Source organism: Pezoporus flaviventris, unplaced genomic scaffold (genome assembly GCF_033815535.1).
Source record: "Pezoporus flaviventris isolate CSIRO_AGI_PZ_B2104156 unplaced genomic scaffold, CSIRO_AGI_Pfla_v1 ptg000023l, whole genome shotgun sequence".
In the NCBI taxonomy this organism is placed as follows: Eukaryota; Metazoa; Chordata; class Aves; order Psittaciformes; family Psittacidae; genus Pezoporus; species Pezoporus flaviventris.
This window is the reverse complement of record NW_026892571.1, coordinates 15,535,356-15,548,659: the sequence shown is the minus strand read 5'-3', so window position 1 is coordinate 15,548,659 and position 13,304 is coordinate 15,535,356. Positions and strand designations below refer to the sequence as shown.

At 45.3% G+C, this 13,304-nt stretch overlaps 1 protein-coding gene across 1 annotated transcript in view; it reads right to left on the bottom strand.

Moving 5' to 3' along the window:
* The window catches only part of RASGEF1C (RasGEF domain family member 1C), a 67,929-nt gene that overhangs the window by 14,614 nt on the left and 40,011 nt on the right, over positions 1 to 13,304 (bottom strand). The window contains exons 2-6 of the mRNA XM_061456983.1: positions 12,795 to 12,974; positions 11,085 to 11,207; positions 8,410 to 8,547; positions 3,019 to 3,231; positions 878 to 952 (exon numbers count right to left, since the gene is read on the bottom strand). Of these exons, the coding sequence (XP_061312967.1) occupies positions 878 to 952; positions 3,019 to 3,231; positions 8,410 to 8,547; positions 11,085 to 11,207; positions 12,795 to 12,968 (723 nt within the window). The 5' untranslated portion in view covers positions 12,969 to 12,974. The remainder of the gene's footprint in view (positions 1 to 877; positions 953 to 3,018; positions 3,232 to 8,409; positions 8,548 to 11,084; positions 11,208 to 12,794; positions 12,975 to 13,304) is intronic.

The following is a 13,304-nucleotide window of genomic DNA, read 5'->3' as shown; positions in this document are numbered from 1 at the left end:
TTCTTCCTACTTTCCCCTCCCTGAAACCAACTACAGAATCTCCACAACTCCAATAAGAGAAAGAGCCCTATGTTGCAGTTCTTAACCATCCATCCATCCATCCATCCATCCATCCATCCATCCATCCATCCATCCATCCATCACCATTACAAGCTGTTCTGGTGGTCTTTGGGCAGCACTATAAACAGAGGTCTTCCTGTTATGTTCAGCATCCAGTGATGAAATTCTGCTGCTGATGTTATGATCTCAGTGGGAGCCCTTATGCAGTTCAGGGGAAGAATTTTCCACCCTCTTCCTTTGCTGATACTATGTGAAATCACAGACTCTCCCTCTCCAGCCAGGAAGTTTCCTTCCTTATTGAGGCACTCACTGAAATGCTGCTTCAAACTCCACTGGAATCAGTGGAAAGACTCCAACTGGCTTCCACAGACTTGGGATGAAGCCCTGATCAGCCACTCCATTCCCTGTGGTGCTTTGGGTTAAAAGCTATTGTGTAGACGCAGAAGACTATGTTGATTCATGACGCACTGAGTCATGACTGTGGTGTCTGGGCACACGCTATGGGCATTACATCACGTCCAGAGCCTTTACGCCTTCAACACTGGGAACAGACATTCCCTGGTTGTGCACAGCCACAAACCATCTGCCCTGAACAAAGCAGGTTAGGAGGAACAAGCCAAAAGCAGAACATCAAGGTCATGGCCAGCCTCAGCCTGGGACATACTCTCACCAGGAAGGAATGGCAAATACAGGCTGTCAGTTGGCCTGTCCCTGGCCAGCACATACCCCAGCCCCTACTGTTGTGGATCTCATCACATTGGTTCATCTGGAACAAACAGTGACCACAGGATTCACTTTGCATGCACAGAAACCATACCTTGGTGCCATCCAGAGGGTCTTTATGAACAAATGCCTGCACAAACTCCTCAGGTCCAATGTGACTTAGTCTTTCCTATTGGAAAGAGAGGGAGGAAGAAATAAGAAAGCACCCCAGAATCTTTTCTGTTTCTCTTGGTAAGACTTCCCCATTATCTGCCAGCTCTGAATGGTGTTACTGAACTGGTAAACAGCCAACTAGCACCAGACAGTAAAATTCATAAGAACAATTAAGAGTTATTTCAGCAGAAAGGAGAAAATGAAGAGAAATAAGCATCATTACTGACAAGCCATGCTAAAAGCCCCCTCCACTGCACAGAGTGGAAGGTGCTGGATGCACAGGGCTCCATCTGGGATCTGGCAAACCTCAGTTCTGTGCCTCGGTCACACAGACCTGCTGTGCTCCAGTGTTACTCAATAGCCTTGTTTCCCAGTTCTTAAAACAGCAGTAATGCTGTTATCTGGTAACCACAGCAATCTTGCTTGGCTGCACACACAATACTCTTGACCCTGCCACACCACCCATTGATGCTCAGGTGATGCCCCGGGGTGGTGGCTCTGTACCATAGGAGAAGGAAGGCATTGAAGACACATGTGCTCACATTAAAGGCATCGCTTACACTGGAGAGTGTCTCAGGCATGAACCAAACCAAGAGTAAATAAAGCATCCAGATCTCTTAGTAAAAGACAGACCACGTCCATCAGCTCCTGAAGAAACCTGTCAGTTCCAGCCACACTGGAACTTATGAGGCTTTTTAATTCTCTTAAACATGTTTATTAGGGAAAATCAGTAGGTTGTAGGCCACAGAGGCATTTCAGAGGAGGTATTTGGGAATTCCTACAACCCAAACTTGGGACACTTAAGCAGCAATAAAACAAACAATAATTTGGCTTAAGTGAAGATTTTATGACTACCCCTATGCTATTTCTCTTGAATTCTCACCTTGCCACTGATAATTGCATAGGACTCTTACCAAGAAATAACTGTTACTAATAGCAAATAGTTCTTACTAACAAGTAAGCATCAGACAGTTTCAGTGCAGAGCAGTTGGTGTACCGGATGCTGTACGTGAAAGAGAAGGTAGAGAGCACTGATTGCGGTACAGTGGGATGAAAACCTCTAGCTGCATCAGTTTTAGAAGTGCAGCAGTGCTCCACTTACAGGGAACATCCCTTGGAGACAGTTACACTGTGAAGGGGAAAAAAGGCAAGAGAAAACTCTAGGCAAAAGGACTTCTACTCTCTGCCTTAAGTTGTTTAAAGCAAAGAGAGCCAAAGTTGCATGGTCTGAAAACTAACCAAAATGAGAAAACAATCCTAAATTTGGGGTTTCTGAACTATTCCACTTCTTGATAAATAGAATACCAGCTACCTTCAGAATTCCCAAGGCTAACTTCCTTGTTTTTCCAGCCTTCCTCTCAAGGATGAACAGTGTCTACAGGAGGACAGGCAGCAGGGAATCATTACAGCATCAAGAGCTCTGCAGATGGCAGCAATGTTTTATGCTCTTCTGCAAACATCCAGGTCTACATAGAAGACCTGAACCTGGGAGAAGGGTGCATAAGGCAACAGTCTGCCCAGCACCTTGGTACTGCAATTGGAGCAATTACATCAAAGGCCTGTTTGAGAGTGGATTGCAGTCAATGAGGGAAACAGCAGGGCTTCGTGTGGGTGTATTTGGACATCCTTGTATGTCCGTGAGCAAAGTCCCAAAGGGAAGAATGAAAAACACATCAGACAATGTAGATGCTTTGTGTATCTGTAGGAATGGATTTGAACTGTTAAAAATGTCTTCCAGATTAATAGAAGGGCTCATGAACAGCCATTTGGGTAGCTCCCTCAGGCTGTGGGGCTCTGAACACTGACAGAAGTGAGAACCCTTTAAGCTTCCTGGGACTATGATTTGCATTTCTCAAATCAGCAAGCTGAAAAAGCAAAGTGACCGCTCCAGGATGCGCAGGAACACTCTGATCTCTAGCTTGCTTCCCAAGCATCTCTTAACCTGTCAAACCCTGCCTGCTGCTGCACTGCTGCTGCAGCATGGGATGTGCAGATCTCTTTTGATTGTGTCTGGAATACTTAGCAGCTGATAGCTTAAAGTAATATCTCTGCCTGCAGAAGTTGGGAACCCTTCCCACTCACCAGCTCCACATGTGTCAGCTGCTGAGCCAGAGTGTAGGGGTCACTGCAGACACTCAGGATTTCTCTCTGAATTGATGGAGGTTTACTTTTAAAGGCAACCAGCTTATCAGAGACAGCAGCACTGATCTTGACAATCCCTTCTTGCCCGTGGCTGAGTGTTGCAAGCTTCTGGTTCAGGGTTTGCAAAAGCTGATTCATCTTCTTCCAGTAGGCCTGGAGAGACAGGGAGAGAAAGAAACATAAACCACCCAAAAACCCTTGACAAAGGAGTGGTTTGATGCTGAATTTTCCCTTCTGCAAAACACTCCTAAGCCAGCAACAGGTTACTGCTTTATTTTCAAGAAGCCTACTTCAAAATAACCAGTTGGCTTAATTACAGTTCAGTGCTTGGACCACAGAAACAGACTGCAGTCAAGAGAAGAGGCAGGCAGGACTGATGGGTTGGGCTGGCACTGATACTCACGTATTCCTGCCAACATCAGGATCAGAGGAGAGGTAATACTGCAACATGAGTTACTGCAGCTTTCTGGAGCACAGCAGCATTTGGTTCTTACCCTGTATGTCAGCTACATGTGGCCAAGAACTCTACCTGTTAGTGGTGCCTGCTCAACTCTTATTTATTAGGAATAAGAAGTGTTTCGAATACTATTCTCTCCATCCTTTTGAGATGAAAGCAGCAGAAGCATGCTGCTACTTGCTACCCAGCTGGAGTGCTCTGAGCGTCGTGCAGCTTTGAGTATTTAATATCCAAAATGTTAATTGCTCTTGAAGGAAGCTCATATCATATTCCAAGCACAGCCATGCACTCAGCAGGATAATCATTACAAAGCTGCTCAGGTTCTTCTCAGAGCTGGAGCAGCTCTTTACAAACAATGAGCAAAGCCTCCGGCCTTGGAGGATGGGCAGAAAGAAATGGAGACATCTTCAACTCTTCACAACTGGTAGATGCAGACATCGTAAAATTTATGAGATAACAGAGAACTGGTGGATGGGCTCTGAAGACAAGGATCGATTGGAAATGTCCTTGGGCAACAGCCTCTCATGGAGCGTGAGGTGTAACCTGCTGCGGAACATGAGCCAGAGAAAGGAGCATCAGGCATGGCTGCAATGGGTGCTTGCTCAATTTCAAACAGCACAGTCACTTGGGAAGACAGTTTGCAGGCTGGTCCAGCTCCTCTTGCAGCACAAAGACCCGCAGTGGAGACATCCTCTGGCTGCTCACAAGTGGAATAACTCCTTGCTCCCCATCCAAACAGAATTTAGTAACGTCAAGTTGCCAGTAACATCAGTTTGTAATCCATCAGAGTGAATCCATCAGAGCTGGCAAGGAGCCCTCTTCTATTACATCTGTACTATGCAGCAGATGTACACCCTGGCACCCTCCACACAGTCCTCATCATCACAACAGGGACTTGGCTGGACTGTGCCTTCCCACAAAGACCAACACACACCTGTGTCACATCCCAAGCTGGACACAGCCCAAGTGAAGCCTTCGGAACTACTCCTGAATCCCATGGATTAGATCCAGCCTTCATCATCTTTGCAGTTTTGTAGGCTCTGGATAATCTTCAGTGTCAGGCATTACTCCTGGTTTAGGTGCTCAAGGTACCAGAAGCCAGAGTCAGTGCTCTTCTTACCTACACAGGATCCCATCTGCACAATGGGAGTAGCATCTCCTGCTACTTCAGAGTGAAGAATAACATGCTTATATCTACCCTGTTTCCATAGCACTCTGTGGCTGAAAGCCTTTATAACATCCTAAGTGCATCAACTTTTGCTGCAACACTAACTTTCATACAGCTTTCCTAGCAGAAGGTTTCATATTGCTGAGGAACTTCTCATTTCACTCAAGGAAGATGCTCTCTTGAGCTGGGCTAGAACATGGACCAGATAAGCAGGATGCAGTCAGGCTTTTTTGCCAAACAGAGCTTCCAAGTTTGAAGTGAAGCAAGTACCTAGAAGGTAGACGGGACCTGACTTGGAGAACAACACATGTTCTATTTGGAAGCAAATCACACAGGAGGAGTGAGAACTGGGTGAGAAACAGGTAAAAATAAAGGACTTAAATCATTTTACATCATTACAGTTCTAGTGTCCTCAACATAAAAAGGACATGGAACTGTTGGAACAAGTCCAGAGGAGGCCACAAGGATGATCAGGGGACTGGAGCAGCTCCTGTATGAAGACAGGCTGAGGAAGTTGGGGCTGTTCAGCCTGGAGAAGAGAAGGCTGCGTGGAGACCTCAGAGCAGCCTTCCAGTATCTGAAGGGGGCCTATAGGGATGCTGGGGAGGGACTCTTCATTAGGGACTGTAGTGACAGGACAAGGGGTAACAGGTTAAAACTGAAACAGGGGAAGTTTAGATTGGATATAAGGAGGAAATTCTTTCCTGTTAGGGTGGTGAGGCACTGGAATGGGTTGCCCAGGGAGGTTGTGAATGCTCCATCCCTGGCAGTGTTCAAGGCCAGGCTGGACAGAACCTTGGGTGATATGGTTTAGTGTGAGGTGTCCCTGCCCATGGCAGGGGGGTTGGAACTTGATGATCTTAAGGTCCTTTCCAACCCTAACTATTCTGTGATTCTGTGATTTTTTGAAAAGAAAAAGTCATTTTTTCAGTTCTTGTCTGTTCATGATGCATTTTAGCTCCAAGGAAGAGAGTCCCCTTGCCTTCTTCATGTAAATCCTCACTCAAACAGATGGTCACACTTCTGATTTACAAAGACTGTCCTGGACCCAAACTACTGACCACCATCTAAATATTTCTCTGTTTTACATCCAGGTGTGTTTGCAAACCTCAGCACAGCTTATGGAGCTCTATGAACAGAATGTTATTTTTTAGTGAAACGCAGATAGTGACATGTTTGGTATTTTGTGAACATATTTTGTAAATCTGGGGGTGGGGGGAGCAGGCATAGAACTGAAATCCAAGTTTTCTACTGAACATAAAACATTTGGCTAAGCTCCTTTTAGCTGAAAACCCAGTTCTCTTTCAGAAAGGAGTTTGGATGAGAAATCTTGGACCAGCGATGTCTATGCAATATCAAATTCCTCACTGGATGAAAAGCCAAAAAGCAGCATAAAAATTGCCTGAAAGACATGCATCTTAAGCAATCTTTCAATAAATTCTTATCAAAAGATCTAGTTTCATCCAGTTTTGTAGAAGATTTGGCACAAAAATGTGGCTATAGACGACATAAACAAAGACTCAGGTAAGCTGAAAACCTAATAAAGAATGAAATAAGAGACACTTAATAGACACAGAAGGAAATTACAGCTCTTGAAGAGACTCACTAAAAGTCAGTCGAGTGCACCCTTGCCTGGAAAGCTTTTCCGTGCATGTTGGGGGAGAAACTAAAAAACACCAGTCCTGCTTTTGCTCTTTTAAAAGCATTTCCTGCCTTTTTAAAGCTATTATCACTAAGTGAAAACAACATTGTTCATTACCTTCAACATGCTGGTAATTATCTTGCCACCAAGTGACCCCCCACTGTACAGGGGCTGCATGCTGGACTCTATCAACCAATTTCACTTCACTGCCACATTAACAGTCAAAAGCAGCATACTACTGTTTCATATTTAGAGGAAAAGCTTCGTTCTGAAGTGGGGAAGTTGCTCTGAAGACCGCAGGCCTCAGCAGGTGGCTCAGGAGCTCAAATTTTAATTAAAACTTCTAACTCTAAATGCAAATCACAGCACTTCCTAAGGAACGCTTCTCAGCATGGACCCCTTTATACGCACATCACAGAGCCTTCAGAAAGTGGACTCCACAAAGGACAGCAGAATACACTGCAGGGGAAAAAATCCTGCATTGACCTACATGGACTTGATGACCTCACAAATCTTTCAGTCTTTAATTTCTGCAATTCACAACGGGAACAACTTCCTTCCGAACCGCTACCAGGCACCGCCGCTCTTTTGTGCTGTCCCTTAAAAAAGGAGATTTGCATTTGTAGGATATGAGCTGTTTCTTGAGTTCATTATTGATTTTGCTCAGCCATAATTACTTGCAATTACAGGGCTTAGTAATATCTGAAAAACAATGATTTGAACCTAATGTAGTCTGAGGCCCCCCAGCGCCATAAAGGCTGGTGCTGGTACACAGCTATGCACATCCCAGAGCAAAGGTGTGCTCGGGTTTGCATCATTTTGTGTGCAAACAGTTGATTTTCAGCATTTATGGCTCTTCACCAGGACAGCTACTGCTCTGAAAGGGCACCTGCAAAGCCCCTGTTTTCTGCTCTTTTGGGCTGGTTCCTTCTTTCCAGTGGATATTATTTTGGTGGGGCTGTATGGGTTTCTCTCACTTTAGATGCTGAAGCACTGCAAGGCACCTTTCTTGGTGGTTGGCAGGAGCAAGCTCATTGCCTCTTCCCCTTCAGAGAGAAGTTTTACTGCTCTGGTCAGGGGAATTGAGGCCACCTCAGCTCTTTGTGAAAGTCCTTTGTGTTCCCTTCGCCCACATCCAAGCATCACACAGCTTCCCCTTCTGTCCCACGGGCTGGCCAGCCCAGCCGGCCGATCCATGCCAGCCTACAGCTACCCCAGAATGCCCTGGTGCCAGCCCGGCCTAAGAGCAGCTGCTTCCACTTCTCTCCTGTTTCATGTGGGTAGAAAGGTCCAATTTCATTTCTGTTCTGCTGCAACTCTAATTCCTTCCCTCTTCTCCCCATCCTGCTCCTTCTTAGCCTCATGGACATGTGCTTTTTGGTCTACTGCATTGCACCCATCTGTGGCCTGAAGCCAAGCCTTGATGTAGCCAATGGAACTGAATTCTTCCACATCCCATGGTTAACCTAAGAGTAATTAGAGACTCCCTATGTACTATTTGTCCTTATCCTTATTATTTTGATGGGCTTTGTGTGGTACTTTTAATGTTTCTCAATTCATTTATGGATTCACCCACCTGAACTGCAGGCAGGTCTCCCAAAGACTCCATTCGCTGTGTCCTCCTCTGCCACACATATGGCTCCCACATTTGAACACCAAGACCATACAGCAATCTAGAATGAGTTTCTGCTCAGCAGGCCACCCACTGTTGCCTCCTGCCATTTTCATGTACTCAGAGAAACTACATGTCCATAAATATTTGTTATCTTCTTTGAATGCAAGGACTGTCCCTTCTTATGTCACCATCTAAGCTAAACAGGCTGGATTCAACAGCATCCCATAGGGATCTGATGGGGATTCCAGTCACATTACTCAAATGGTGTCACTGCCATAAGCTGAGAGATGGGGCTTTCAGAGAAGCTACTGCAGGTTTTAAATGTTAAAGGAGAACAGAGTATCCAGGATGAGGCACGAAACAGATTTGGCAAAAGGAAGAAAAGGAGGAACCAAGTGGGGAAATGAATTTAACATCTCCACCCAACATCCCATGTCAGACATCCTCACCTCATCGCACGGAGCTATCCTGTGAATCATGTCTTTGAGATGGCCAATCATCCGCTCTTCCTGAAAGTCATACGGGAATGTCTCTGTCCACTCTGTCAGCAACTGTAAGATTTTGGGTCCAAATTTTCTGATCCGAGCCTGAAATGGAAACCAGGAGGATGGACAGGGATCTAAACACGTTTACCCCCTGAGGTCTCCCAGCAAATACACGTGTCATTGAATGTGGGGCCAGGCTTTCAAAGAAGGCACTTACGGTTGCACCTGCAAAACCTGCACACATGCAAACAGATCGTGTGGTGCACAAATGATACATTTTGGCATGCAAAATATACCAGAAATCAGAGGCAAGCACAACCGTCTGTTTTACATGCAGATTCAGGTATTCTGCACATGCAGTTTATGGTTGGATGGACATTTTGTTGGTGCAACCTTTAAGCCTTTTTGAAAAACATCTGTCCTGCTGATTTGAATCACACATTCTTCCCTTTTGTACTCACAACCCTCCTACACTTTCATCCCTCCCACACTTTCATCCCTCCCTGAAAACTGATTGGAATGTATTTCTTGACCAGCAAAGGGGTGGTTTTTGCTTTTTGCTGTGTGAAAAAAAACTGCTTATTGACCAGTAGCAGATGTAATGTGAGGAAGAAAAGATGGACAAAACACCAGCGTTTTAGTAAATGGGCTACTCATAATGGTGCTCTCTTCCCACTCAAGGTCATGACAACACAAGGACACCCATCACATAACACACAACTGATGCCCACTTTACTTTTGCTATAGGTTTATCTGAGGATGCAGCAGTGGGAATAGTCGGGAAGATTATGGGGCGAGGAGGGAAACATGGGGAATGGCACAATTCAAAAGACAGCCAGTGTGGCTGCTTCCAAAGCTTTCAGCCTCCATTGTCCAAGAACACGTGAAAAGGAAATTGCGTTAAACAACAAATGACATTTTTATTTACAGAAAACAGAGCCAAACAAACAGCCTTCATCTCCGTCCTATGCTCTGTAGCTAAAGTGTACCCTGTAATCAGGAAAATTTATACTCTTGAGCTCCACCGCTCTCTGCTTCTCAACCAAGGTGGTTAAAATGCGTATTTCAGCTTTCCACCAACAACAGGTTTCAATGAACCACATCTCTAAAAATAGCTGCTGTCAGCTAGCATTAGGCTCATGCTCAAAGACCAGCAGGTGGCTGCTAAAGGGAAAGCTTTATTGGAGACTACAAAGGTCTGGGGAGACATTTGCTCCAGCTGTGTAAACTGCTATTAGGAATGGAAGGAGAGGACTTTGTGCGAGTCACAGCACACAGGGGATGGGAGGTCGCTTGTGTGCAAGGTTTCAAAGTCAGCGGTGCTCTCAGGAGCACATCAGCTGTGTCTCACCAACTCTGTGTGACTCAGGCCAGGCCACATTGCAGACAGATCTTCATAACCATACAGCATTTCTCATTTCTTGCAGAGTTTAATGTGCAGCAAAACTTGTCAGTGCTCACATTTTAACCCTCCTAAACTTGTGTCTGTGGTGATAGCATCAGAGAACAGTTCATCACGCTTCAGAACAACTGTTTTGTTTGGTGCGCTTCGTGCAGGTATTTCTATTAATACCAACTGTATGAGCAACCCAAGTGTCAGATTTGTGAGCAGTCTGGCTAATTGCTCTCCACAGTTAACACATAGCTCCTGTTACTCATGCAACCAGTTGCCTGCGTAAAAACAAGCACATGTGTTGAGATGTTGATGATTCAGTATGTGATGCCAAAAACACTGTTTCAAAGCTCGAAAGGCTGATCTTGATTGAGAGTCATTTCAGAATTCTGGGGGCTTTGGAAACTTGCAACTAATGCATGTTCATCTTTCCTCCGCTGCACTGAAGGTGCATCTCCTGCTCTAGGTAATGCAGGCATAGGTCTTCATCAAGGCACTGAGGAGAGGCTGGGTGGAATCCAGCACTGAATAGGATCCTTTGGGATCCATCTCCATCGCACTGCCTGTGGGACTGCCAGAGGATGCACAAGTGTTGTTACACACTGTATCCGTCTGCACAGTCCCCAGGGCAAAACAGGATGAATGCCGACATAGCAACAGCTTGGATTTACTCACTGTGTTACCCTGACACAGCCTCACTACTGCTTTAACTCGTTCCTGGCGTGCCAGACAGCGCCGCTCTGCAGCAGGGCTGTGCGGGTAAGGACCTGTCAGTGCTGGCAGCGGGAGGTTAGGGGGTAGTTGCATGCCGTTATGTAGTGTTCAAAGTGACAGGTAAGGCCGAGAGGAAATATTACTGTACCAGAAGCAAGAAAGCAAAAGGGCAGACGCGCTAAGTACAAATGGGAGAGTGGTGTGTTGACAGCGTGTGAGGTGTACGTCCTACCTCCTTGCATCCCCAGGCTCCATCTGAGCCTTAAAGAAGTTAAGAAGGAAAGTCACCTGGGAAGACTGAGACAGGGGGAAAGGGAAAATTAGAAGAAGATTTGAAGTGACTATTGCCTGGAGCACTGCTCTTGGACATGGATACTAGGATGTCTCAATGTCAGGATCTCAGCAGCAACTGTCATCCTTTATGAGCAAGTTTCATTCAATCCAAAAGGAGGTAAACGACACACACCAGATCCCCAGCATTCTCTGCTCATTGAAAATACCTCGCATATCTCTGCTGTAAAGATAAACTAACCTTGTCCAGCACGGGGTCGTCCAGCCGCTGCTGCTCAATGCACTTGTGACAAACACGGGACAAAAGCTCATGGGGTTCAATGAAGAGTCTGGAACTCAGCAGGAATGTAAAGATATAGGCTTTCTGCAGGAGACAGACAAGCAGACCTGCTGTAAGCACCTGTACAGTGGTAATATTAGCCATAAAAACCCCAAACTCCAAGGTTTTTGCATTTCCACTGGGATAGACCTTTACGTCTAAAAGACATAAGGATTTCTGGCCCTGAAAATGGAACTGCAGGAGGCAGCAGCACCTCCTTCCTCCACAGCACTCACTTCCACTTCCAGCCTTTGGCTGCCTAAACCCTATGCAAGCATCCAGCAAAGACAGTGTGTAGGCCACTCTATGGGACTGAGTCCAGGTATAGGAGACAGCACAACCAGGAATACATGGAGGCCAGTGAAAGATATACATATAGACACTTGGGCACCTCTGTGCTGTACTGGGTTGTGAGCTGCAAGTGCCACCGGAACTCAAACCTTGCAGCTCTCACCCAGCCTGTTTTAAGGAATCTTTCATTTATTCTTCTAACTCCCCAAAATTAGTTTCTATCAGCCAAGCCATATAATATACAACCCCCCAACTGGGAAGCTGTGGGAAGCAAGACTGTTGGATCAATCCTCAGATTATTTAAGGTATTCCAGCAGTGAATTTCAAATATATGCATGAATTGTCAGCTGTTTGCATCCTCACCTCTCCTGGCACCTGAATTATCTTCTTTCCCCCAGACCCAGCCACACTCCTGAGCAGCAGGTATAATATTGCGTATCACACATTGCTTAATGAAAACCTCACAGCCTGATCTGCCCATTACCTATTTTTATGGTTTTTCTATTCTTTTAATTGATATGCTTTTTTACTACTTATTTTTAGCTGATCAGAAACTGGGGGTAATTTAAAACACGCTGTCTGCTCTGCAATGATAGCTTCCCTAGTCTTCTAAACTGCCCAAAAGTCAGTGCTACTCTGCTTTGAAATACAAGCTATTCCATAGAGATAAATTAGCACTTAAAAGTCTTCCAGTCAAACGCCATCCTGAATTCCATTGAGGATGTGCAAAAAATCCAGTGAAGTCAATGGCTTACAGGACCATAAACCTGCTTCCAGTTTAGATCCTCACACTGTTGGTGAAGAAACCCTGAATATTCACTGATTGAGCACGGATTAGGATCTGGATTACACTGACCAGTGCCTGCAAAGTTGGTGTGAATATATGAACCTATCAGAAGGAGCATCTCTGCTGTCACTGAGAGAATGCTTTGCACACACAGACAAACCTGGATGACTTCAGCAGCCACTGAAATTCAGTTCATTTAATGCGAGTTCAGACTTGAAGTTTTTGCTGCAGCCTTCATCTAAGCCTCTCTGGGATGCATTGCTATTTTTGTAGTGCTACGACTGCTGTATCGCTGATACATCACCACCACAGCTCCCCCTTGCCCCATTCTCCTATGTAAAGGCAGTATCAACTTTGGGATCTGCTTTTTCATGGGAACAATTATAGAGCAGTGCACCAGCATTTAAAGCAATGCATCCATTTACCAAGCTTTAATTGTATGCAGCTTTTAAATTAGCCCTCTTAATTAAAAATTTAACACATTTGCACTTTTGCATACAGTGCTGCCCCAATTCATCAAAATGAAACTGTTTATTACACTGTGAGTTGCTTACTTCAGGGTAGTAATCAGTGGTAGGTATCAGATGCTGGATTAGAGCATCCAGAGATGCTGAGGTAAGGTTTCCATCCTGGAAGATCAATCCTTGTTCATCTTCTTTTGAAGTATGTAGATGAGGGCTGAAGCCACATGGGGTAAACATACTGGTAGAACTCAGCGTTTGGGGCATGCCTCCCTGCAACAGAGAAACACCCGTGTGAGGGACAGGATCCATCAGATTCACAGCCACATCCACCTCCTGGTCGATCTGAAAAACACAAGCCACTAATGAGAGCTTCCAGGTCACCAAATTAACATGGTCCCTTCATTATAACCTCTTTTATTGTTGTCACTGGTAGATCATACCTGCAATGGGAAATAAACAGGACATTTTGATTTACACTTTTAGGTAGAAAGTGATGGCAGCTACTTTGGGCTTCCACCCCAAGCAAGAGCATCCGTGGTGATTCCCTGTCAGTCCCACATAGGAGGGGCAAGATACCTGGGATATGAATTCAGCAGGTTC